The sequence below is a fragment of the Melospiza georgiana genome, chromosome 1 (assembly GCF_028018845.1).
Source record: "Melospiza georgiana isolate bMelGeo1 chromosome 1, bMelGeo1.pri, whole genome shotgun sequence".
Classification (NCBI taxonomy): Eukaryota; Metazoa; Chordata; class Aves; order Passeriformes; family Passerellidae; genus Melospiza; species Melospiza georgiana.
In genome coordinates, this window is record NC_080430.1 from 34,313,770 (window position 1) to 34,340,780 (window position 27,011).

General features: G+C 47.7%; 4 protein-coding genes across 4 annotated transcripts; all 4 read right to left on the bottom strand.

The window, feature by feature from the left end:
• Window positions 1-927: 927 nt before the first annotated feature.
• HOXA5 (homeobox A5) lies at window positions 928-2,731 on the bottom strand. The gene is made up of 2 exons (XM_058038968.1): window positions 2,170-2,731; window positions 928-1,178 (listed from the first exon to the last, which is right to left on the bottom strand). Exons 1-2 carry the CDS (start codon window positions 2,729-2,731, stop codon window positions 928-930), a joined length of 813 nt encoding a protein of 270 aa, XP_057894951.1.
• A 2,129-nt stretch (window positions 2,732-4,860) lies between these two features.
• On the bottom strand, window positions 4,861-6,880 carry HOXA6 (homeobox A6). Its single transcript, XM_058038980.1, has 2 exons — window positions 6,445-6,880; window positions 4,861-5,120 (listed from the first exon to the last, which is right to left on the bottom strand). Exons 1-2 carry the CDS (start codon window positions 6,878-6,880, stop codon window positions 4,861-4,863), a joined length of 696 nt encoding a protein of 231 aa, XP_057894963.1.
• Window positions 6,881-13,834: 6,954 nt separating this feature from the next.
• HOXA7 (homeobox A7) lies at window positions 13,835-15,606 on the bottom strand. Its single transcript, XM_058027342.1, has 2 exons — window positions 15,231-15,606; window positions 13,835-14,177 (listed from the first exon to the last, which is right to left on the bottom strand). The coding sequence occupies exons 1-2, from the start codon at window positions 15,604-15,606 to the stop codon at window positions 13,894-13,896; spliced, it is 660 nt and encodes a 219-aa protein (XP_057883325.1). The 3' UTR covers window positions 13,835-13,893.
• Window positions 15,607-22,656: 7,050 nt separating this feature from the next.
• HOXA9 (homeobox A9) lies at window positions 22,657-24,584 on the bottom strand. The gene is made up of 2 exons (XM_058024379.1): window positions 24,038-24,584; window positions 22,657-22,895 (listed from the first exon to the last, which is right to left on the bottom strand). Exons 1-2 carry the CDS (start codon window positions 24,582-24,584, stop codon window positions 22,657-22,659), a joined length of 786 nt encoding a protein of 261 aa, XP_057880362.1.
• Between the last annotated feature and the right edge of the window lie 2,427 nt (window positions 24,585-27,011).

Consider the following 27,011-nt stretch of genomic DNA (forward strand, 5'->3'; position numbering starts at 1 on the left):
GGGCTAATTTTTTTTTTTCTTTTTCAGAGGCAAATCAGGAAGCACAACTTCTTGCTTTGCACAAATCAGATCACAAAAACTTTACAATAGAAAGTTTATTTTTTTGTTGATTTCCAGTCAGGTTTTTTTAAAAACAAATAATAATAATAATTAAAAAAAAAAAAAAAAAGCTGATCACAGTTTGCTCAAACAGCCAGACTTTGACTATATTTGTAACTTTGTTCACAAAAAACATACATCACAGAAGCTGCGCTTAATAAGAGCCACTTCTAAGAGTTCGTGCAAAGAGTCATATACAAAGGCACAGCAAGGACATACTGCTTGGAATCACAGTTTTCGTCACAGATTCACTATTCACTACACGTAGGACAAGTTCAGTTGATTTCATCATTTCACCTCTACAACAGCATTAATTACACAGGAATTATATAGGTAGTTTGAATAAAAATATTTTTAACAGCTTGGAGCTATACAGACATTAACACTTGACCACACATGCACAGTTAAGCAGGTTGAGTGCAACACATAACATTTGTACTAAACCGGGGGAGGGTTTCCTTTCTCTCTCTCCTTTTTTTTTTTTTAACTTCTTTTTTTTCCTTTTTGTTCTTTTTTGTTTAGTTTTGTTTTGTTTTAACAGTTACTTCAAGTAACACAGCTCGCTTCATATAAATAAGTTAAAACATCTATTATTTTTTTCAAGACAAAGCCATTCAAGACAAAGAAATGTACGATAAAAGCAGATCTACTTATACACGCGAGAGAATGGTAATAAACAGGCTCATGATTAAAAGATGAATAAGGGCGACAAGAACAGGGTTTCTTCACAGAAGTAACACAAGGAAGTTTTAGAAAGTCAACTTAGTACTGACATGAGACGACGCAGGGTCAGCTAATACTGCTCAGTACTTTTAATTGATCAAACGCTTAGGGACGGAATGCCCCTCCTGCAGCTGCCATGCTCATACTTTTCAGCTTATTATCCTTTTTCCATTTCATTCTCCTGTTTTGGAACCAGATCTTTATTTGTCTCTCTGAGAGGCAAAGAGCATGTGCTATTTCAATCCTTCTTCTGCGGGTCAGGTATCTATTGAAGTGAAATTCCTTTTCGAGCTCCAGGGTCTGATAGCGGGTGTAAGCAGTCCGAGCCCTTTTCCCTTCTGGTCCCCCTATGTTGTCTGGAAGAGAAAAGTACATGATTTAGATTCTCAGCAGCCTCTCGGAGCCTTCGTGTCTCATTGCAGCTACCAGCAACCAGGACCGTTATTCTCAGTCCTGCTTTGGTTTTGTTTCTGGTTTGGATAAACGCTCAACAAGTTTCCCCCTCCAGCCCCTCTTAGGAAAGGCTTGGGGGAGGGGGATTTGGTAGTCTCGGTAAGTTTTCGCTTGGATTTACGATTCGAATTTTTCTAATTTAATTTTTTTTTCAGTTTCTTTTATTTTTTTTTAATATAATTTTTTTATAAGGTTAGTTCTCCCCCATGCCTCCCCCAGATAAGCTGATTTGGAGGATGTCTCTGCTGATAGCTGGGTTTTCAGAGCTGAGAGAGCAAAGCTGAAGCGTGCAGCCCTTTCCCACGGCTGGGCTGGGGAAGGCTCTGGGAGGCAGCGAGCCTCCGGCCGCTCTCCCGGCAGCGAGGGCAGGGCAGGTACCCGGGGCTGGAAGTTGCTTTGCTCCCCCGCTTTGCCCCTCGAGCCCTCTACCCCGAGTTTGGGGCGACTCGCCCTGCCCCCTCCCCCACGGCTTCCCAGCAGTGAAAACTGCCCTCTTCGCCCTTTCCTATTCTCTTTTTAATATGTCTAAGCAAAATAAATGGGGTCAGCCGCGCCGTTCCCACTGGAAGAGCCCCCATTCAGAGGAGAGCCGGGAGCAGCCTCTGCTCCCGATCTCCCTTCGGCAAGGCGCCTTGCACTCCCCCCGCCGGCGCTGGCAGCCAGGCGGGCGGTGTTTTCGGGGCCGAGAGGTTTTTTTTTTTCCTTTCGGGGGGGACTCGCCCAGAGAAGGGAGCGTGCTTCCCTGCGAGCAGAGTTGTGGTGTGCGGGGAGACTGCCCGCTCTCACGCCCTCCTCTCCCCCTCTCCCCGACCTTGCTCGGCGCTGCCACCCGGTTTACATTAAATCCTCCTTTTCCTCCAGAGAAATAAAGAAAGAACAGGGTATTTGCTTTACCATGACTTATGTGCAGTTTTCGCATCCAGGGGTAGATCTGGGGCTGTGAAGGCTGGGCTGTGCTTTGGTCGGTCGGGGCACTTGCCTGCTCGCTGCTTGCTGGAGTGTCTTCCTCAGTCCCAGACGAGGTGCCAACCCCGTCTCTGCTGATGTGCGTGTTGCTGCTGGAATTGGACGAAGTGCTGGTGGAGTTGGCGAGGGAGTTTTTCACCCCGTGGTGACTCTCGCTGACAGGCGAACCGGCCACGGCGGTGCAGGGCAGAGGGTCAGGGGGAGGCGAGTGGGAAGACGTCGCGGGCTGGTTGTACCTGGGCTCTGTCGAGGCAGAGGTGGTGTTGGCCGGGTAACTGCGGGGTCTCTCATTGGCACCAAAGTGAGTGGAAGCAGAGCGCCCGACGCTGAGGTCCATGCCATTGTAGCCGTATCCGTACCTGCCGGAGTGCATGCTGGCGGAGTCCCTGTATTGCTCGCTCACCGAGCTGTGATCTCCATAATTATGTAACTGGTAGTCCGGGCCATTTGGATAGCGACCGCAAAATGAGTTTACAAAATAAGAGCTCATTTGTTTTTTGATATGTGTGCTTGATTTGTGGCTCTTGGTCGTTTTGTGCGTCTATAGCACCCTTGCACAATTTATGATGAATTATGGAAATGACTGGGACATGTACTTGGTTCCCTCCTACGTAGGCACCCAAATATGGGGTACGGCTTCACATCACGTGCTTTTGTTGTCCAGTCGTAAATCCTGCCTGATGACCTCTAGAGGTAAACTCGTGCACTGGTGGGGGAGCTGGGAGGGCGCGGGCGGCCCGGGGCGCGCCTCCCGTGCGCGCCGCCGCCGCCGCCGCCCGCCCGTCCGCCGGCCTCCAGCGCCACCCGCTGGCGGCGCGGGGGATGGCGGCGGCTCCGCGGGGTCGGCCCGGGGTGACGGCCCCCGACGGCGGCGCGGAGCCGCGCGGAGAGGCGCGGAGCGGAGCGGGGCTCGCCGCCACCGGCACCGGCAGCGGCAGCGGCAGCGGCGGCGGCGGCGAGGCTGCGGGGCCGGCGGGCATTGCTCCTCCGAGCCGGGTGTGCGGCGAGCGCTCCGCTTTGTGCCTGCCTGCTCCTCCGCGCGGGGCTTTTTTACACCGGTTCACAAATCCTATGCGATCCGTTCTCGGGTGCTGGCAAGGCTTATGTCCCTTCTACACGTATATACATAGATTTATAATTTTCCCCACACCTATTCCCGTGCCGGAGCTTTCGAGAGGCAGCCGGGTCCTACCGATGTGAAATGGCAGATATCTATTAAAGATGAATATCGTGCAGCGTTTTTTCCAACTAGGGGGTCAGATTCCAGGCGACTTTACGGCTGCCGCTATTTTATCGCCTCTCGGAGAGAAAAAAATCCTCTAAATGCGGTGGTAGCCATTTTGCATTATATTCTCCAGATCTGGCTTTTAAAACATTTAGAGTAGTAGCCCAAATTGTGCCGCCTTCCAGACAAAAGAGCCTCGATGCGTATACAAGTGCATTTGTACACAGCTTCACATGCACACTCATGCACACGCAATATAATATAGAGAGATATAACATATATATTAATCAATATTTTTTTGCCCTTATTTTACTTCTACAAATCTCGAAGTGGAAGCATTTTATGGCAGCTATTTTTCTTCAAAGTATCAATTTATTTTTTCCAGTGCTAAGTAATGCGAATGTGAATTAAGATACCGCAGAAGCAGGAAAGAAAATCCCCAAGTTAATAAGATCTTTTCTTCAAATGAGAAGGAGAGGAAGGAAGGGAGGAAGGAAGGAAGAAAGAAAGAGAGAAAGAAAGATAAAAGGAAAAAAGATCGATCTAAGCTCACGAAGCTCCAAGAAATGTAGTCCATAATTCAGAGCCCCCTCAGTGCAGAGCTGAGCTCACCAAAACCTTAGCGTAAGCTCAACGGGAACCACAGAAAATTGCCCGCTTCGAAACCTCTTCCCTCGCTTCCCCTGAAGTTTAACGCCGAGTTTTTACTTTAATTCTATAGTGCAGACTAAGCAGTTTAGCGGCATTAAAAAAAAAAAAAAATCTCCCTGCAATTAATCTTTTCTTTAACTGAAATTTTATACACAGGGGTTTATACAAGGTTTTTTAAAAGAAAATTTCTTCATTTTGCTATTTAAATATCTTATACATAACTAAAACTTTTTTTCTCCCCTGCGGATCATAAACTCCCAAACACAGAATAACGTGATGGCCCGCCGTAGCGGGAGCTAGCAAAACCATAAACCAAATATTTTCTAAAATCTCTTGTCTTTCTACAATATAAGCATTTCTAATAAAAAAAAAAAAATTAATTTGCTTATCTTTTCTCACACAAGCACACCAGGGACACCCACCCACTCACCCATTTGAGATGCTAATCTCAAACATTTTAAATTCTCGGCCAATTCGCTAGTGCTTTAACCGACGCCATATACGCTTTAGGAAGGTGGTTACATACATAGATGCCTTTAGCTCGAAAGCTGGGGCTTCCACATATATTAGAGTAAGTCACAGATGATTGCAAATATACATCTTTTAACCAAGCTTTTTGGGGATTAATAGACTGTGACAAACCTATAGGATTTCAGTAGCAGAAGGAACACAAGGTAAATAATAATAATAATAGTAGTAGTAAGCGCTAAGGAAAGGCCTGGTAGCGTTTATTAAACGTGGTTCTACTCCCCTGACTTTTCCTCTGTTTCTTCGCTGCTGGGCTGTGTGGAACTTATGAATTTGTTTTCCTTTTTCCATTTCATCCGCCTGTTTTGAAACCATATTTTAATCTGGCGTTCAGTAAGGCAGAGAGCGTTTGCAATCTCAATACGTCGTCTTCGGGTTAAGTATCTGTTAAAATGAAATTCCTTCTCTAACTCTAGCGTTTGGTATCTGGTGTAAGTTTGCCTCCCTCGTCTCCCATGTGTTCCATATACTGTACCTGTAGAAGTAAAGACAAAACGATCGCATTGGACAGGGCCCACTGATTTCAGACCAGAAAGAGCGATTAGAATATTCTGCCTCCTTTTGCAGGCACAATCACGGGGAGTGGGGGAAGCTGCTCTGGTTTCCTGAAGGCTTTTTTTCCTTTTTTTTTTTTTTTTTTTTTTTTTTTTTTTTTTTTTTAATTCTCTCTTTTCCTTTTCCCCTGCCTGACGAGCTGTAAATGCAGATGTGCAGTGCGCTTACGGGGTAAGTGGGATACAAAGAGGCTTTGAGGTGGACCTGGGGAAGGTGCAGGAGGCAGCACGGTGCGAGTGGCCGGGCAGAGGCTGCTCTGTGCGCACACACAGGCACAGGCACACGTGTGCTGCCCGGGAAGCCTCACGCATGTTCTGTGCGTGTGTGTGTGCACGCACATGTGGCTGTGTTGACACAAACACACAGCCATTGCCATGGCTGGGACTGCAGAAGGTCTCTAAGTATAATTATAGACATCAGCTAAAGATCATAGAAGAGCGTTTTGCCATTTGCTCCGGAATTTATTGCTCTTGAATGCAAAGCAGCATCGGAATGGTCTTGCTAAAAGTTTAATTTTCAAAAAAAAGCTGTGAGACCTACCCTGCTGCAAACATAAACTCGGGAGGATGGGAGAGAAGGCGAGTCATTAGCGAACACTTGAAGTAAACGTTTAAATTTGGGATTATAAAAAATAAATGTCACCCCGGTACAACCCTCCCACTCCACCCCCACCCCCCATTCCCCCAGCACCACTCCTGTACAGAATAGTTCAATTATGTGAAGTTCACTCCTAAGTCTGAAAAAATTCGCGATGCCATGGAAGTGCGCCCACGGCCCCAGAAACGTGCTCTCAATATCCAATACTCACAGGCTAATGAGCGGGGGGAGGGGGGCGAGGAGGAATGTACCACAAATGCTTTGGATCCTCAGTACAGAGGGCATATTCCATGCATCGCTCTCTGACAATGAAGAAGCAGAGCAGAGGCTTTGGGATGGCTTTAAGAGAGTGATAAAAGTGCTTTGTTCCTTTTTTTTTTTTTTTTTTTTTCCTATTTTCCAAGGATTCCCCTGTAACTTTCACCAGTAAACCTACATCATACTGGGACCTTGGCCACCGTTCCCTGGGTGCCAACGTGCCAGGTCTAAACCTGCGAAGGTTTCATGTTACATGTTGCCCTGCAGGAACCGTGTTTCTCCAGCAATCTGGACTTTATCTAGCCAAAAAAAAAAAAAAAAAAAAAAAAAAAAAAGAAACTTTTCCTTTTCCTCCCCTCTCCGCCCTTGACTGCACCGAGATGCCTTACCAGCGCAGGAGTTCATCCGCTGCATCCAGGGGTAAACAGGGCTCGTGTACTTCCGGTCGGTGCCTTCGTCATTTATAATTTTGGCTTGGCCGCCGCTGGTTTTGTACTGTTGATCGGGAGAAAAGTGCAGGTAGTCCCCGGGCCCCCTCTGTTTGCCACTGCCGGAAGGAGAGGAGCTACTAATGTCCTTGTCCGAATAAAAACAAGAGGCTCCGTACTCATAGGAAGCCCGACTGCAAGCAATGACGGTGTTGGACTGTTGGTAGAAACAAGGTGAGGTGTAAGTCTTGTCCTGCAGGCTGCTTGCCCCGTACGAAGCCGGAAAATGCCTGAGAGCATCATAGCCCGCCGGGTACAGGGGGATCTGCCCGAGGAAGGAGTCCTGGCCCCCGGGCAGGCTCCCCGGGAAAGTGGGATTCACAAAATAGGAACTCATTTGCTCTCCCCCTCTCCCGGACCGTGATTTGTTGTGTATTAGTACATCTGGCGATAACTATTAGGAGTCATCGAAGTGGTTTGTTTCTGGATGGCCGAGCGCCAAAAGCGACAGCAGAAAATAGGAGCAGCTGACGGCGGGGCGGCCAATGGGAGCGCGCGCGGCGCCCGCTCCCCCGGGGCCGCCGCCACCGCGCCGCCAACTTACCGGCAGCCCCGGCCCCGCCGCGCCGCCCCGCGCCCCCCGCGCCGCCCGCCGCGCTCCCCGCGGCACCGGCCGCGCCCCCGCCGCGGCACCGCCCCCGCCCCGCGCGGGAAAGCGCTCCCGTAATAATAACAACAACAACAGCGGCGGCGATAATTCCCGGCAGCGCGGGCGGCGCGGGAGCGGGCGGCGGGGACACCCCCCGGCTGCCCGAGGGGTGGGGAGGGGGCGCCCTTGAAAGTTGGAGGCCCCGCGAGGAGGATTCGCGCGGCCCCGTGGGAAGGGTGGGCGAGCCGCCCCCGGCGCTCCGGCGGAGGGAAGGAGGAGGGAGGGAAGGAGACGGCGGCGGAGGATGCTGCGAAGGGAAACTTTGGAGCGCAGGGAGCACGTGAAAGGGGGAGCGGAGCGCCGCGCAGCCCGGGGGGCGAGGGGGCACCCGGCCTCTCTCCGTTTTGCCGTCGCGATGCCACAACTGCATCCAAGGATTTTTAAGCTATTCTAAAATGTATTTATTTATCCATTCAGTCGAAAATTGCCCCTCCACTAAGGCTTCCCTTCGGAGCTCAGGGAGCCCGTCCCAGCGCCGAATCCAGCTTTTGTGAGAGAGGCTAACGCGTCCTGCAGTGGAAGAGGTCTCGTATCTTAATGAACATGCCCATAATTAGGAGGTTGGGGCGGTGGCCTTCTGGGGAGTGGGATTTTGGATTTGCACCAAGTGCCCGAGGAGGCCTCGGGAAGATCCGCATGGGCTCCCGGCGCCCCCCGGCAGCCCAGATGAAGTTCCATGTATCTGTTCTCCCCAAGTCTACCCTCCTCCCGCCAGAGTAGAGCCGAGAGTATCAAACATTCAAATTCAAAACGGAGCCAGTAGGACTATTCCTAATTAATACAACCCGCTAGTGACTCAGCGGAAGCCAATCGGTTTCGTTGTTGCTCGGAATAATTTGATTAAACGCGGATTTGTGTCTTTAAGAGGGGAAGAACAATACACGAAACAAACATTTCCACCTCCATTTTTCAATATGGCAGTTACGCCATAGCGGAAATATAATTCTCGGCCCAGGGCTCGGACAGAAACTGTTCTGATGAAATTCGCTGATGCGGGTTTAATTCAGCCGTAACCCTGCAGTTCCTGCAGATAACATGGGGTTGTTCATTCCAATATGTGTTTACTCATAATCCCTGCCCATTACAACAGATTGAATAGACTAATTTTAAACGCGCTCTGTCACGTAAAGTGACATTCGTACGAGCAGCGTTTCCTAAAGCAGCTTTCAAAGGAGAGTTTTGTTGTTGTTGTTGGGAGACTATTTCTCTCATTTCCGGGGGCAGATTACGATACCTATAAAACAGTAGTGAGTTAAAACATCGCTCCACAATAGTTTGTATTGTTTGCAGTCTCAGCTGGACTTTCACATTCAGATGTTGATTGCCTTCGGGTTTTTTTCAACTTCCTTAACCTCTTCAGCCCAGCTAATCAACAAACACACCTGGTAGAATTACAGCTCACTAGCTAGCTGCATGCTTTGAGAGGTCATTTCAGAAACATGTATTTCCTGAAAAGCAGATTTCTCCGGAAAAATAAGGGGTCTTTTACTCGGTGAGAATAGAGTTTAAAAAGGAGGAAACACCAGAAAGCAAGCACTCATACACAGCATGCTAAATGCGAAAAGGCTTTTAAAAGAGCACATAATTGCCAGTTTAAGTCAGAACGAAAACACACCATGAAAAAAAGAATACTCGGGACAAACAAACCCCACCGGCCTTACTTCCAAAAAGTTGTGGGCAGACGATCTTTTGTTTTAATCCATCACACAAACACCAAAACAAATTTTAAAATAAAAATCGCTCCAGACTTAGTTATATTTACATTTTGTAGCATGGGCTACAGTCTGATTTTCTCCCCCTCCATTTCTTTTTGTTTCTTTCCCGTTTTTCAAGTTACTGTTTGCGTCCAAACCAAGTTGTGAAAGCCCGATGGCAGGCAGCGAAAATATTTATTCGCCGATCCCATAACACGAAAAGGAATGAAATCTGCACGTTTGCCTGACTGGGTCGTGTTCGAGTAGTTACAGTGACAGCCAAGCAATCTGCACCGCAATCTCTGCTTCAGTCACATTCAGGCGTCCTTTCCGCTCCTCCCCCTACCCCAGAAAACCCCGAATCACAATAATCTGCTGCCCCCCAAGTCTGCCGAGGAAATGTCCGGCCTGGACACATTTCACCGCGGTTTTCCTTCACCATTCCCGCCCCCACTCTGGAAAGCAGAAAGCAAGCCAGTCGCTGCATTTTGCCTCCGCAACAAAGTCACACTTGGCGGTACCTGTGTATTTCATACCCCGTTTATTTGTTTTCGTAATCCCACGCATCCCCAGCACCTCCTCCGCAGAACATTCCGCCTTCCTCCTCCCGCCGCAAACGCGTCCGCGACCCCAGCCACTTTCGGATACAGGTGCGGGAGTAGTTACCCTCTTAAGCTTAAAAGCCTCCTTCTCTTCGTATATAAAACCACTTTCAAATCATTCTCGTGCTCTCCAGCGTCATCAAAACCAACCTTTAACTAATAGCTCCTAATCCAAACAGTTTGGGCAAGGCGAACCGTTGTTTAGACTGGCGGGGTACAGAGAGCCCGGCCGGGGGGACGCGGGCGGGTCCTCCCCAGGCGGCTCCCACCGTGGTAACTTGCAGTTGGCACACACCGAGCTAGAATCGGAGGGGAAGGGGAGTGGGCAGAGCCGGTCCTGCCGGAATATTTTGCCCGGGGGCGAGCTCAAATACTCCCACAGAAAAAGCTAGGCCGCATTTTTTTTTTTTTTTTTTTTTTTTTTGCCCCCTCTTGGTCTTTTATTTGGGCTCCCCCGAGCAGCGCAGGCTGCCAGCGCCGCTGTTGCAGGGGCTGCGGGGGCCGCTCCGCTCGGCGCCCGCCTCCGCCGTCCCGCCACGCCGTGGCAGCACTGAGCACCCGCCACCGCAATAAATAATCGGTGCTCGCTGCAGCTCCAGCCCGGCGGATACCGCAATGCAATGCAAATGCAGTGCTTTATCAGCCCGGCGGCACAGCCGGACCCGCGGCCGCCGCTTAAAGCCTTCCGAGCCGCTCTTTCGCCGTGAGGAGGCGGCAGCGGAGCCGGGCGGCAGCGGCGGGGGCTCCCGGGGGCGCCGTCCGCGGGTGCTCGCTGCCCCCCGCCGGCGCACACCGCGGGGCACCGGCCCGCCGGCCGCCGCTCCCCCGCCCCAGCGCCGCACCGTAACAGTCACAACAAGGAGAGCAAGGGGGGGGAAAGCTCCGTCTCCGGCGCTGAAATGGGCTCAGCCGCCGCCGAGCCCGCTCCGCGCACCCGAGGCGCGCAAGCCGCGAACCGCCGGCAGCGGACCCACGGCCGGGCAAGGGATTTATGCAGGCAGCGCTCGATCTGATAAAGAAAATCTAAGCCACATTCGCGCCGTTTCCCCCCGTCTAGAAATAACCTCCCGGACATGGCAGAGAAGCTAGGAGACATTGTGCTGTTCGGCTGTTGTTTTCCTTTTTTTTTTTTTTTTTTTTTTTTTTTTTAAATGAAATAGTAAAAAAATAAATCACATCTAAATTTCTTCAACCGCAAATGAAATTTAGGCTAATGAGTTAATATTGCGAATTAATATTAAAAAATGTTGGGGATATCACTTTTTCACCCCCGTGCTGGGGAAAAAAAAATCCCCTCCACTGATGCTGTAAAACTGAATTATTAGAAAATAACCTGAACGTCACAACATACCCCTGCCGAAGGCAAAAAGAAATCAACTTCGTGGAAAAAAAAAAAAATCCACCGCTTCTTAGCTAAATCACATAAAACAAACATTTTATTTAGGCATATTTATGCATGCACTGCCTAAGTTAAAATCAGCTGAGCTGCAGCCATCTCTATTTTTGGCCGGTAACATTTCCATTTGGTTTAATTGCACATGTCTAATATTTAAAGGTATTAAACCATTTTTCCCCTGCTTACAGTAGTGTCATATACATTTCTCACCTTTTAGGTTCTGGCTCACAGGAGCCCCTGCGACTTTGACAGCTGTCGCTTTGGCTGCACAGGAGACGAATCGCCCTCCTTTTGGTGCCAGAAGAAGCAGGAAATTAGCCAGGTTGCAAGTTGAAAATCTGCCACGCCAGTGCTTTGAATCCAATATGCCACACCTTCCAGCGGGGGAACTGGAAATTGCCATCCCGGATCTGTGTTCTAGGCGGCTGCTTATGCCGAACCTCAGCACACTTTGTTCACTATTGCCTTACAAAGAACAAATGAAATGGGGATTGAAAGCCAGAGAGATCCGAAGCAGGACAGAGCTCAGCAAAAGAATGCGGCTCTATTCTCGCAAGGGAAATTATAAAAAAGTTCATGTTCACGGTTACCATCCACATGACCGACAACGACCAATGGAAAAACCGAACAACTCATAAAGTTGTATTGCAAAGTTGTAAATTTTCATAAACAACAACGGATTTATGGCCTTTTCCTCATCACTAAGAAGAGGCAGGTCTTAGAGAGGCGCCATCTTACCACAGAGGCAGCCCTGGAGTTTTAAAAAAGACCTGGACTTTGTACTAATTTTATTAAAATTACAATTAGTGCGTTGACCAGGAACGGAGTGTAGTAGAAAAAAGGGAACTTCAGCGCAATTAATGCTCCAGGTCTTACCTGTATTTACCCGGCCGAATAAAAGGACTTTTCAGGTTCGATATTTTTTTTCTTTTAATTAGAAAAAAAAAGGGAGGGGGGTAATATTAGATCTCATTGATACTACGTGGTACCTGGCAAAAATAAGACGTTTTCTAAAGCGGGGCAGTTTTCCCCCATTTTCGTGCTACCCTGATGCCCCCTGGCCCCCGAAAGCCGCACACACGAACCACATATGTACCCCATCAGATCATTTACACTTGGAAGTTTCGTCTTTCACTTTCTGTTCATTACAAAATATTCTTTCACGGCATGAGATTTCGACTTGATCGCCGATCGTCTGGACTGGGGTAATGACTGCAAGAGGACACGGGAACACGGTGGAAGGAAGCTCTCCCATAAAGAAGGCTTTCCGCTTTATTAATCAACAACGCTAGGGGAAAAAAAATCACGAAGTCGAGCTAGAGATATTGGCTGATTCCTATCAATTCATCACTTTGTTGGTTTTTTTTTTTTCCCTTTCTGATTACCGAAAAAAATGTTTAGGTGGTCTAATTTCTTTATTAGTCTATGTAATATATTTTTGTTGCTTCCCTCGAACTTGTTCCTTAATAAAGAAACACAATTCATTGTCAACAAGCATATTTATTTTCTGTGTAACATAAAACACATTTATCGTGGGAGATAGTTGAACACGGTATCACTTCCAAAGAGAGTTCACAAACATTTTTTTTCCCACTTCCAATACTTACACGGCATATCCAAATGTTCACAACGAACACACCGAAACACATTGTAACATACAATTTGTGAATAAACTTTAGCCAAACCTTCAAGACGGATTTATACAGAGTTCTTAACAATACATCATGCTACAAAGTTTCCAAATTAATTACATACTTCCCAATTTATGACATGATCTTACAAATGAGGTTCAAGACGAATATAAATGACAAAAAAATTACAATACTTGCTATTGTAGGAAAATTAATGGTATTACATATTAACACGATCAGATAATCAGGACAAATAGTTTGTGGTTGGTTTTTTTTTTTTTTTAAAGGTGGTTACATGTTCATTTAAATTCACTTTTCAAAGAACACTTTCCGCTATATTAAGTAAGATCAACGCAGAATAAGAAAACGGCCTTTAGCAGAAGCAGCTGAAGGTAGAAGCCAACGGGAGATATTAAACCGCTTTGTACAATATTGGCGTGTGTTTGCTTCCTCTCTCGAAATAGCAAAGAATCGAGAACAAAGATATATTGCAGCATATGGTTTTCATTTATAATTGCTTTGGAATAAATATATTATTTTAAATTTAAATATATTCAGACTTTTCGGTACCAAATTCTATACCAAAGCTATTGATGCGTGCTTTTCGAACGACTACACTTACATGTCTAAAAGCGTTTTGCGATTCACATTAGTAATCTTGTAACATCCTTTTGACTACTAAAATACAGTATACTTTCGAAGATAGGTAGGCAGAGCAAGATATATAGGTAGGTAGTCTGGAAAATAGGTAGTACAAATAATTGCTGTAGATTGTAGTGGTTTGTGGAACATTTCCCCCCCCTTATTTGCTGTTTAACCTTTTGTTAGTGTAGTTGTTACTTAAGATACTTTTCTAACAACAATTAAAAAAAAAAAAAGAAAACAAAAAGAGAAGTGCAGAGCTCCTTATTCAAAATTAGGTAGTTTTTCTTAATGTGAGCCTAATGCACTTTTCCCCTTACACATGATTGGGACTATGGAGTCAGGTAGTTACTTCGGAAGGTCACGGTTTACTATCTGTGCAAGCAGCAGTTCTCCCACTGAAACGTCCCCTGAAGAAGCCCACCCAGATTTGGGTTAATGGAGATTAAAAAAAACCAAGCTGATTGTAAGATGCTCTTAGGAGATATTACCGAAAGGTTCGGCATAGGGCAGGTTTGGGGAGTATGGGAGAGTGGAGAGAAGGCTGGAAGACCAGCCCAAGAAATGTTTTCATGTTTGCAAACGCTTGCTTTCAAGATGATAATTAATGGGAACTGAATTTCTTTTTTAATAAAAAGTCTTTTTTTTTTTTTTTTCTTTTCTCCTTTAAAGGGAGCTTTTCCAACTGTCATGTGCACACACTATTCTAAGAGATCACTTCCTCGAGTGGGACTCCTTAGTCCTCCTCCTCTTCGTCTTCTTCCACTTTCTCGACAGAGGCTGCTGCTGACGTGGGCTCGTTGGGAGCCGGGGTGCTGGAGCTCTCCTCCTTGTGCTCCTTCTTCCACTTCATCCTCCGGTTTTGGAACCAGATTTTGATCTGCCTCTCCGTCAGGCAGAGGGCATGGGCGATCTCTATCCTCCGCCGCCGAGTCAGATAACGATTGAAGTGGAATTCCTTCTCCAGCTCCAGGGTCTGGTAGCGGGTGTAGGTCTGGCGCCCTCGCTTCCTATCTGGACCTGGAAACAGGCACACACACGGCCAGGAGTTAGACAAGAAGAGAAGTGGAAAGTTTTCTCTTTTTATTTTTCTTATTGATAGTTTTAATAAATAAATAAATAAATAAATAAACAAGCATACAAACAGAAAAGTGGCCGAGCCAGAGTGAACGATCCCCTTCTTCGACTTCCACCCGCCCCCCCACTTTGCCCTAACAAAGACATTTCAGCCACACGACCTGCCCTGCTCAGGCAGGGCAAAAATTAAGTTGCTCGAGACCTAGAAAAAGTGAAGAGAAAGCGTTCAGGAGAGGAGGTGGGGGAGGAAATTGCTTTTGGGAGGAGGAACTTTTCCCCCAGGCGATGTATTTCCCTAAAACCTTCCAGACTTTCACGTTTCGCAAGGGGAAATAAAAAGCTGGAAGGCTGGGCTGTATTTATTTTATTTTAATGTCGTGGGCTCCCCCCACCCATCCCGCCTGGATCGTAAACAATACATAGCATTTAGCTCCAGAAGAGAGCTCTCCTTTTTCACACACGCTCTCGTGCCCCAGTGCCCCCCTCCCCCCGCCGCTTTCCTGTTTAGTACATTTCTATAGATTCTTATCTGCGTGGAAAGGGCAGGGGGGACGAGAGTGGCACGTCTCGGCAACGCGAGCTGGCAGAGCCCTCGACACGCCGTCCCTCGCCCCCGAACGCCTCTGTCCCCTCCGCCTCGCCCAGCCAGCGGCATTTTTTTTTCCCCCCAACTTCGACAAGAGGGCAGGGGAGAAGCTTAATCCGTGGGGGCTCCGGGAGCCCGCAGCCAGCTCTCCGCTTTTTCATAGCAAACAGCGCAAATCAACTCAATGCTAAAAATTCCATAGCAAATGGAGTTAAATAAATTTACGAGGCTAGAACCCATTAATTGGGCAATAAAAAGTTTTATGATACTCATTTACATACAATGCCACGGGCTTTCTACGCAATGGCGCCTCGGCTATAATTAAAACCATAAAGGCTGTGCTGACAGTAATCCTGGCGACACGCTTTGCCTGGCTGCCACGGCTCCGAGCCCTCTCCGCTCGCCCCTACCTGAAGACCTCATCCAGGGGTATATCCGGAAATTAGGCTCAGCCTGGTTGTGCAGGTTGCTTTCCTCCGCTTTCTCACAGCTGGGTTTGGTTAGCTCATTGCAGAGGACGGGAATGTTCTGATCAAAAGAGGAACAATGCAGGTTGTAGGCATCAGAGCCCAGGCTGTATCCGGAAGAGAACGGGCTTTGATATATGGTACTGTTCACATTGTACAAGCCGGGCATGGAGGAGGCGAAGGCACCCGCGCCTGGTCCATAGCCGCTTCTCTGGGAGTTGCTTGCAAAGGAGCAAGAAGTAGGCTCCGCATTTTGGAAAAGAGAAGCCCCCGCCGTATATTTGCTAAAAAGCGCATTCACATAATACGAAGAGCTCATAATTTTGACCTGTGATTTGTTGTCCGGCAGGCTTCAGTGTCGGTTTTACGAGGTAGCGTGATATATGATAACATTACACCCCCAGATTTACACCAAACCCCATTTTCTTTTGGACCGAGCTGCCCGCAGCACGTGACCGGTCATGTGACGCCGCCCGCCAATCCCCGCCCGCCTCACAGGTGGTGCCGGCCGGGGCCCGACGGTGCCCGGCCATGGACGGGCCGGGGCCGCCCGCCCGCCAGCGCCCTCAGCCGCCGCCAGCGCCCTCAGCGCCGCCCGCCCGGCCCCGGGGACACCGCGCCCCGCCCGGGCGCTGCCGGACCGCGGGGCGCTGGGAGAAGTCAGGTTTCAGAGCTTTAAATGTGTACGCGTGGAGTTATCTGTGTGCGCCCGGTTTAAAGGAGGTGGCTCCTCTCGGCCCCCCTCACGCACACCCCGCGTTGTTTGCGCGCTGTAATGGCAAGAAGCAGGCGGTAACCCTGCGCAGCGTGTGCCAGGGCACCCTCGCCGCTCCCCAGAGCCGCGGAAAGCAAGGCGCTTCCCAGCAGCCAGCCCCCCAGTGGGGCGAAAATCACAGTCGTCCTCCCCGGGAAAATAAAGGAGGGGAAAAACCTGAACAAACACACCCCAAACCCCGAAACACACAACGACATCCAACTAAACAAAAAAGTCCCACCCAACAACAGAATGCACAAAAAACCCCTAGCACCCACTACAAATAATGGCCCAAAAAAAAAAAAAAAAAAAAAAAAAAAAAAAAAAAAAAAAAAAAAAAAAGAGGACTCAACTTTCTGAATGTCTCAGGAAGAAAATACAGAATAAACCGAAAGTCTAAGAGTTGAAGGAATCGCCTGCATACAGCTTCAAATCGCCGCCGCCTCGCCGCCTCTTTCCTGCCCGAGTTACCTTTCCGCCCTCCATACCTTGCAGTCCAGAGCGTTAGGCGGCAGCGGTACGCCCGCACGACGGGGAGAGTTGCTGCTTTTCTAAACACTGGGGTCCCCAACAATGCGAATGGCTCTCCATTGAGGATGCTGCTCCGTGCCCTTCCTTTAAACGGATCGTAAAATGAGTTTCCTTCCCTCAGACAGGGAGTCCTGGTAAAGACAGCTTTTACTGCCTGCCTGTATTGCACATCATAAACTGGAAGAAGCACAATGGAATTGCCCCGGAAATTCTCCTTTCAATTATAGTTTGGTGCCCCGTGTACAAAGACTTTCTCACCAGTTAAAATTGTTCTTGCCGATATTTCGCACGGACCCTAAACTTTGTGGTTTTAAACGTGGAGCACCCTCTCCCCCCCCCCCCCCCGCACACCTCCAACACCCACCCGCGCACCCTTTGGCACCCTTTATGCGTGGTTATTGCGGCCCCATGAACACAGGTTACTGACAGAAGCAAGTCAGTTCTTGAAATCACCAGATCCCTGAGATACTAGTGCTTCGGAGCATGCAGATGTGCTGGATGTATGTAAATGTTTGCCAAGTGTTAAGTATGTGAAAACGCAGTTATTATTCGCAGGCATTAAGGGAGAAGGCGCCGAAAGAGCCCCTTCGGCTATTTCTTCCAATTCACCAATATTAGACAATATCCCTGCGGTCGCAACCGCGGTGCGGGAGCATGCCGGCAGAAGAGGCTGCTGGAAGGGAATAGAGGCCCAAGAACTTAAACGAATGCGATGCAAACAAAACGACGACCAAGAAGATCAAAGAGGCTGAAGTAGATGGCATTAGACCAATAAATTGCTCCTCTGGTGACAACATACCAAGATGCAAGAAAAAAGAAACAGCAAATATAACCAATGTCTAGACTTAAATATGGATAGCGTAGGACCGAATAGATTGTCTGTGTGGTTGCATTTCGAGCTCTCTGATTCTCCACAATTTGCACGTTTATGTATTTTTCTTTGCTTACGTGTGTTTGTCGCCGCCACGGATTTTTAAAATGTGTTTTGCTTGCAGCTTATTTCCCCCTGGCAGCCGTTTAGATTTATCAAAAAGCCTTCACTGAATAAAGGCTAGAAGGACCCCTAGACATGGGTCCCTGCCACCTTGTTGACTCCCCGCACCCTCTGCGAGCTGGGCATAACGCTGCTTCTGAAACACCCTCTGAAATCTCCCGTTTTGTCGCTTACAGGATCAGGCTGGATTATCGTGCCTGTAAATCCGCTTTGCATTTGAATTTATTTTTTTTCCAATCGAGAAAGGGCGAACAGGCGCAGATTTCAAGGTTTTGGTCATGGTAATATTCTCGCACGCTTTAAAAAATAACCCTCTAGGACGGATTAATTGTATTTTTTTTTCCTTGTAAGCTCTGGACTACTCCTCTTTGGCACTGAGCTTTCCGGGAAGTAAAATGTAGTGATAAAACGGTGCTCGTAAGTTATAAGCGACCTGGGAGCACTACATGATTATGGCTTGTGTACTAAGCAGTATCTTGATGTGGTTCTTAGTAGAGAAGATTTTGCTGGTTTGGAATCTGTTCTCGCCATAATTTATCCACGATTATAATGGAACATGCTGTGCCAAGTTATTACTTAGTATGACGATGCATAAACACTTTTTAATTTCAATATAATTTTACTGCCCAAGGAAAAAAATAATTACTCATAATAAGTTTAGCAATGCCATTGTCGACAAACATTTGATAGGAAGGCTCTTGTTAGAAAGCAGGGAGTGGCTGTTGATCCTTATCCCTAGAAAGTATTAAGTCTTTGAATCAGTGCGGGAAAAAAAAACTAGCTCACTGCATTCCCAGTGCTGAATTTCGATATAAAGAGAATGACTTTGATCTTTGATTTTAGGAAATGTAAGTAAGATGCAGAGAAAGTGGCTCTGTTACAGAGGACTATGCAGGGATTTGTTTAGTTGCCCGGCTTAAACTCACGAAATAAAACGTTTATATTTCAGCCCATATTTTATGCTTCCTTTCCTCCTGCATTTATTTTCCTTCCAATTACTTTTTTCCTCCGTCTCTTTTGGCAATTGCCATCTGAAAATATTCCACAACTCCACACTAAACCTCATTCTCAAGACGCGGGAGCCAACAAAAGCAAAGCGGCAAAAAAAAAAAAAAAAAAAAAAAAAAAAAAAAAAAAAAGGGGGAAAAAAGAGGGAAAAAAAGAAAACTATTTGAGGAAACAAAATAGACGGCGAGAACAAGTTAGGAATGACTTTGAGAAACACGTCAAGTTTGCGGAGCATCAGCCTTCTCACATCTGTGTAATATAATCACAACGAGTCCCACAGAGCTGAAATTGCTTCGGACACAAGCAGGGCTTTTTATTTGTATCAAAGACAGCTGTTGAAAAATTTCACCGGCCGGTAAATAATTTTCCAACTAGATTTTTGCAGCACTGCCGGTTCCCCGCATGGCTGTCTCAGCCGCGCAGAGCGGACAAGGGCATTGGAAAATCCATCGGTTGGCCCCAGAGCTCCAAGGGTGAAGATCTTCGGGCGTTCTCCTCCCAGGCTGAGCCGAGGAGACCCTCTTACATCCTGCCCGAACCCTTCTATTCCCCCTTTCTCCCAATATTTCATTTCACACCAGCCCTTCGGGAAATCAGGATACCCTGTTTGCAGGCTCGGAGCTTAAGCAGAGGAGAGCAAAGGTTTGGGGCAAGGGAGAAAAGAAGGAGCTGGCAGTTGGGTGCCAGGGCTCAATCCGTCTCTATCACATAATAGGAAATGTCTCGGTATTTTGAGAATAAGAAATTCACAGTGTGTCCTTGGTGCAGATCAAGCATCACTTTCTCCACGAGTGCCTTGAGCGTAGCCAGGCGGCAAACGCCACCCTGACAGCGCCCGCTCGGCGGGATAAGGCGGGAAAAAACTCGGGGATAAAGGGGGTCAAAAAGCACCCTCAAACCCGCCGGCCTTTGTCAAAACCACCTCAGCGCTCCCGAGCCCAGTTATGCTCCCATAAAGTCGACATTTTAGGAGCTGTCGGGAGGCGGCCGAGCGCTTGATGGCGGAGGGCGGCCGGGCTCCGTTTCGCGGGCTCACAGCGCCACCTGCCGCCGGCCGGCCGCCACTGCGGCGCCGCCGCCGCCCGGCCCGGCCCGGCGCGGCCCGCGCCCCGGCCCGCCAGCCCGCGGCAAGATAAATGTCCACCTCCCAGCCTGGATTTAAGCACGGGAAGGCCAATAAAAGGTTGTTATTTCCGCTCTCCCGCTTTATCTAAAACAGCCAGACAAAACAAATGAAAAGGCTTTTGTAGAAAATCTTAATTGTGGCTGGACAGTTGTAAACTCATTAAGAGCCGAATTCCAGACAGTTTGCAGACCCGTCATTTATTACACACTCTTAATGCTGATTCTTTGAAGTTGCCTCTGTCTGCAACAACAGAGGGCGTCCCAGCATCCCCAAATACTGGCTCGGGGATCAATTAGGGGGTTTTTTGTGTGTGTGCACGCCAGAACGGGCTCCCTTTTGCTAATTAGAACTCATCAAATCTTACCTCGGAATTATTTCCTTTTTTTTTTTTTTTTTTTTTAAGGTGAAGTCGAAAGCATTTTTTTTTCCTCCCGCAGTTCTGCACATCTGTAAACTTCTTGCCGGCTCCCTAAGTTTTGTCTTCAGCCCTGCAGCGTTTTACACCCCATAAACGGTTACAGCAGTCATTTTCTTTTATTGCACTGTAGTATGGCTCTGAATTTTCCTAACAACAACTTCTGCCAAGACCATAAGCGTGTTCCGTCCTATTTTGCTTTCAATACATGTACATATATATATGTATATATGTATAAAGGTACCTTCATAAAACGAGAAGGATTTTATTGTTATTCGCCATATTTGCAAACAAGGGTCGGTGTGGTGTAGAGCTGTGCTGCGATTCATGTTATAGAGGATATCCACCGTGAGCAGTAAGATGTCCGCCCAAAACAAGGGTAAATTTCAGCAAGCTCATAGACTTTGCTATTTTCTTTTGTTGCTGAGCTTGGTTTGGCTTGGGGCGGCGGGGGAGGGGTAGATGAAATGGGGAGGGGATGTATGGAAATCTTCCATTCCAAAGAAATCATTCTTCTTTTTAAAAAATAAATACATACAATTTCGTGTTCTCTGCTGTAGACTGTGGCCAGCCCACCGCTTTCCTTCGGCTAAATCAGCGACTAAAATTGACACCATAAATTCTACCATAATTGTCAGTAAAATTTTATCTGATTCTATATCTATCTATAAATACATATATAATCTGAGGCGCTAGTAAAACGCAACGGGTTGTATTTATTTGCCACGGGACATTTAAAAGGGAAAAAAAATTACAAAAATGAAGGCACGGGAAGGAAAAAAGTGGATGACGTTTGAAATAACATATTTTGCACGGGCAATTATCTCTAGCAAGGAATTTGAAATGAACGCCCTGGTAAGGCGAGCCTTCTCACCGGGGTTGTGGAAGCACACTTAGTGCTGGACATTTTCTGGTGGAGGCTAATTAACAATCTCAGTTTAAATGTCGCCGTCTGAGCAGATTTACATTATTGTCCGCGCTAAAGAACGTCGGACATTTTGGTTTGGTCTTAGTTCCGCCGCCCCGGCGGCGAATTTTATTAAAACGGCGTTGGCTCGGCACCGTGCCCCGCTGCCATCCAAGGGCTCCCTCCGCGCCCTGCTAAGCACCAGCTTACCGAATCACCCCCCGGAGGGGGCAAGAAATCCCTACCCTCAGAGAAGCTATGGCATTTAGGACGCGAATGTGTCCATTTCGGATAAAAATAAAGAACAAATTTCCATCACCTGGGGGCTGCGTTTATAAAACCGTGGGTTTGCCTTGGCTCGAAAATAATACCACTCCTCGCCTCTGCAGCTGCCCTAGCCCCGCCACATCTGCTGGCGAGACTCGGTGTGCCATGGAAGAATCTCTCCTCAGTAATCTTAAAACATCACAAAATATAAAAGAATCAATATATTTTATTTGGCAAAAAGTTAAATATCATTTCAACACAACGATTTGGTCAGTAGGCCATGAGGTAACTGTTTCAAAATAGACAGTGTATGTTCTGCATTAACATAACTTCCCAGATTTTTTTTTTAATCAATACAAATTTACAATAACCAAATGTAGGTTTTTATAATGTATAATTTATTATCAATAAAATTAACCTTCATTACAATAACCATCAAATCATTCGATTAAAATTCAAACATAAACCATAGGTAGTTACCCTTTTCACATATACGTATAGCTCCGAAATCTGCTAACTGCTCACTGGTGCAAAAACAATATTTAAGCTAGTCTGTTTATTTACTTTTTTTAATATATAGATTATATATACAACCGACAAAGACAGTACTATATATGTATCAACTGTGCATACTAAAATGACTTGCTTCATATTTTGAGAACCGTAATTCCCAGACATCCCGAACGAACGGTTTTTCCTACCTTTTTTTTTTTTTATTTTGCATTGGGATATATATAATATATATATTTTACAATCAAAGGTTAACTGTCTAATTATACAGAAAAGACTTAATACACTACAGAGCTATACTCTATGCAATTTTTATAATAAACAACCTGAGTTCAAATTGAATTCTAGCTTACACCATTACATCCGGTACAGCACCCAAGCACATAAATTGAGTCACAAACATAATTACCACAATAAAACACAGTGTTCAAGTATTAGAGCAGAGATCTCTCTGCCACGCAAAAAAAGCGAATAAAATTAACTACGTAGACTAAACTATACAGTCCGTAAATAGTTGTGCATTATGAAAAGGTAGTTTTTTCTTTTTTTTTTTCTTTCCATAAGTGAAGAAACAGGTAGATTTATACAAGCCAGTTATACAGCCTTTTCGTGCTAATGCCCCCTTTTTCTTTCCTATTAGAAAATTAAAAGTCTTACTGTACCTCTCCTGGCAATCTGGCCTCTGTGACTATCATTGTACAATCATAATCAGAATTTGCCAAGGGAAAAATGAGGCCTGGACCCAGACGCATTGCATGGCAGGGCTTGAGGGGATGAATTTTTTTTTGTTTGTTTTAACTGTTTTCTTTTTTTTTTCTTTTATTTTACGCATTTTCATTTTAACCCACGTGTCGCCATCATTCGTCCTTCGCTCGATCTTTGTTGATTTTCTTCATTTTCATCCTCCTGTTCTGAAACCAGATTTTCACTTGTCTCTCTGTTAAATTGAGGAGTCTGGCCACCTCGTATCTACGGTCCCTAGTGAGATACATATTGAACAGAAACTCCTTCTCCAGTTCCAGTGTCTGATGCTTGGTGTAAGGGCATCGCTTTTTCCTGGTGGACCTTGCGTGGAGCCAGTTTGCAGCTGGATTATCTACAACGAAAACAACAGAAGTTCAGGCTGAGGGGGAGGGTGGGAGGTGGAGGGAGGGGGCTGGGAGGGAAATCCACGCAGAAAGAGCCCATCAGGTGTCCCGGTGTTCGTGTTTGGGACGTGGCTCTCATTTCCCCAGGCACAGAGGCTCGTGAGGCACAATGGACTCCAAAATACGGACACATGGGGAGGTCACACGCAACCACACGCGGCAAAGCCCCGTTGCCCCCGCCTCCCCTCGCCTTTTTTATTGTTTGGAGAGAATACAATTTTTAAATACTTTCTCCTCCTCTCTCTTCCTCACTCTCTAAATCCTTCCCTCCTTCCTGGCCTCCCCACACCTCAAACTGCCAGCCCGGGGAGTAAGCAGCCAGCTCAACATGTCATCGAAATTGTTTGTCTTTTTAATCTCTACCTTCTCCTGTGTCATCCCTGGCAAAACCCAGGGAGCTGGCGAGTTAATCTACAGCTGGCATAATTAAACCCTCGCCCTCTTAGGACCCTTATTCGCACGGCGTTAATCGCGATAGTAATCCCGAGGCGCTCTGCCACCAGTCTCGCAGTCCTGGGAGCATCCAGCCCGGGGTTTTCCACCGAGGAGACGAAAGGGGGAGGGGAGGAACCAAGTCAACGGCGAGGTTTCTGCTCTCAGCCCAGCAATAGCCGCCCTGTCCTGAGAGCCGTCTCAAAAAAGATCTGATTCACATCCAGTGCTTTCTAGGCACCCCTGTCCCCGGCGTCTGCCCACGCCTGGGAGCGCGGCGAGGCAGGAGGATGTGAGCACGTCCTGCTGAGTTTGCTGGGGTGGCAGGAGTGAGGATGGGCGGCTATTGCATTTCTTTCTCTCTCTCTCTCTTTTTCCCCTTTTTTTTTCCTTTTCTTTTCTTATTTTTTTTTTTAATGTTTTTTTAAGTTGCAGTTGTTGGGTGGGTTTTTTGTTTCCTTTCACCCCGGAAAGCCAGAGCCGTCCTAGATCCCGTTCGAGCCTGAGAAAGGCAGCGCTGGCTTCTGCAGATGGCAGAGCCCGGCGGGCTGGCGCGGCGGCGGCCGGTGCTCGGCCGCGTAATTAGCCCCAGCGCCTCGACACCTCCCCGCGGCCGGCGCGGAGCCCTGAAGTCCATTACCCTCGCCGTCCCACTTACTTGGATCGATCTGCGGTTTCTCTCCGTTTGCCTCACTTTCTCCATTGCTTTCAGAGAATGCGCCTTCGTGGCTTTGCTTATCCCTATCAACTGGAGGAGAACCACAAGCATAATCAGAGAGAGACAAAGTGTGAGTGTCAAACGTGGTACAGTCAGCCCTCCTGGCCGCCAGCGGTTCAGGTTTAATGCCGTAATGCCTGCTGGTAGGTAACCCGGGGAAAGACAAGGAGCCCGGCACAGGCTCAAGCCACGAACGCATGTACCTGCCGTCGGGCGGTGCCACGGGCGCCTGGTGGTGCGCGTAGGGGTGGTAGACGGCGGGGACGCCGCTGGCGCCGGCGGGGTGCGCGGGGCTCCAGGGGGGGCCGAAGACGGGCGCCTTGGGCTGGAAGCTGCAGGGGGCCAGCTCGGGGTGCTCGGCCAGCGCCGCCGGCCGCGGCGGCGGCCCCAGCGGGGCGGGGGCGTAGCGGGGCGCCGCCAGCTCGTCCCCCTCCGGCACCAGGAAGGAGTCCACGTAGTAATTGCTGAGGGTCCCGGGAGCCGACATGGCGGGCGGGCGGGCGGCGGCGGACCCGCCGCGGTTCGGGGCTGCGGGTTTCACGTAACAACTTGGTGCTGGCGGAGAAGTAGAGTCAGTAATAAGTTGAGGGCAGCGCAGGCGCCCATTGGCTGCGCCTGTCACGTGGCGGGGGAGCAGAACAATAAAGTATAAATCAGTCCGCGGGCTATTAATGGGTCAGTGTTTTCCAGCCATAATTTTTATAGCGAGGCCATATGTTTTTATGCAAAGGGATATTTGAGTTATACGGCGGGGTTTGTTTTAATTGCGGCCAACTGAGATTAAAAGATCAGATTCCGTATTACAGCCCCCCTCCCCTCTTTCTCTCTCTCTTCCTCTCTCTCTCCCCTCTCTCTCTTTTTCTTTCTTTTTTTTTTTTTTTTTTTTTTCGTTTAAGCGGACTATTTTATATCAAAATTAATCATCCCATCAGTGGGTCGTGTTCTCCGCGGAAAAAAATCCCGCCACCCTTGTGATCGGAGACCTTCACATAAAACGATACAATAACCGAAGCAATAAAAAGAGCAAAATAGTAGTTGCGGTATACTGTATTTAAATATACATTTATTATATTTCATAAGGAGTTATTGTTTCGGGAGCCACGGGGTTGTTATTAAGTCAGTAACTATGAGCGCGCTCATTTGCATCGCTGTGTTTCACAGCAGTAAAAATTTACGAGTGCTTGGAAAGGTTAAATTATACTATTGTGTTTAGTTTGGGAACCCACTGTAAATAATACCGTTCCGTTCGGCTCAGAGCTGGCAGCGGAAAGTCAAATTCAACGCATCCCCTTTCCGAAACGCCGGCGCAGAGCCGGCCCTCCCCGCCCGGCCGGAGAAGGACAGGGGCAGGCGCTGGCTCGGTATTTAGCCCGGCCCGCACCGAAGTGCACTTCACCAGCCCAGCCCGCCGGGCACGGTGTGGCAGTGACCGGAACACCCTCCTCGTCCTGCCCGCCGCCCCTGCCCTTGGACCGGGGAGCCCTTCGCCAGGCCGGGGAGCGCAGCCGGGGCTGGGCGGCGGTGGCCGGAGGGAGCGGCCGTCCCGGCCGGGAGGGAAGGAGTGCGGGCAGAGCCGGGCGGCGGTATTTATCACCACAATTAATTCTGCAACTATGCAGGGAAGCAGCGGGGGGAAAGGGCAGAAAATGCCCCGTCTCCCCTCTGCCGAAAGGCACCCTGCTTCTCCAGGCGGCTATCAAAGGGGCGTTCGCAGCCGGCCGTCCGGCATTCTGGTGAATCAAATTTATGTGCAAATATAGTTATTTATTTGCTGGCACCTCCTGTGACTGCAGGACACACGCTAGCGGCATCGGAAGCCGAGCGGAGGGTTACAATCCTCCGCAGAAGGAAGGGAGGGTGCGCGGGGGAAAGTAAGAGGCGGCCAGATCCAAGTCCAGTGTTAGGAATTAAAGTAGTGGCTGAGCTCTTGGCAAACATGCCTGCGACTCCCTGGTTTCTCTCTCCTTGGCGGACATTCACGCTGTTTATCCCCGTGGCTGGCGAAGGAGCGCGGTCACTAAGATGCAGGGGGCACAAAAAAAAATCTCCGTGAGAGGCTCAATTTACTCGAAATATCTTGTATTGAAAAAAGAGCCCAGCAAACGGCAGGGACGACTGAGTAATGATTAGAATCGCGTGTAAATATTGTGCATGCGAAAGTGTGGTTTTAATTAGTTTTACATCGCTATGTGGGCTGTCTCTCTCCCTCTCTCTCTCTCGCTCTCCTTCTTTCTTTTTCTTTTCATGTCTTCTCAACAGTTTAATCCGAAATCTTACAGAGGGCCTATTTTAACACCGCTCTCTCCCACATTCAAAATTACAAAAGCTCATAATGAAACTATTATCCCCCATTAGAGTTCGAAAATCGTGGAACAGTTCAAGATCTCAATAAACAAGAGGCCCGTTATTTTCTAACCATTTTAAAAATGCAAATAAAGCTCTCTCTCTCTTTTTTTTTTTTTTTCTTCCCCATTGTATAGACACTCCGTAATAGAAAAAAATAATTGTATTTCTTTCCTGGAAAGACGGAACTCCACGTCATTTGTATTTATTATTAAGAGTCAGCTGTGGTGAAATGTGATTGTAGAACTTCCTTTTTCCATTCAGAAAAAATAATCTTAGCTGCAGGAGTCCTGGATGTTTATATTCGAATTTGGGTTCTCAACTTCAGCAGCGGGTTTTATTTTTTTGGTTCGTCACCAAAACTAATAGCAAATGAATAACAATAACAATAGCGCTTAAAAGAACGTGACTGCGTTTTTATTTCCCCAGTAAAATTCCGCATTTGTTCGCTGCCAACATCCAAGGGGCAGGAGAGGTTGTACAGAAAGTAAGAGGAGAAATACAGCAAATAATTATATATTTTTCACGCGGTCACGTTGCTGACAATTACGCTGGGATATTCGACTCTTTT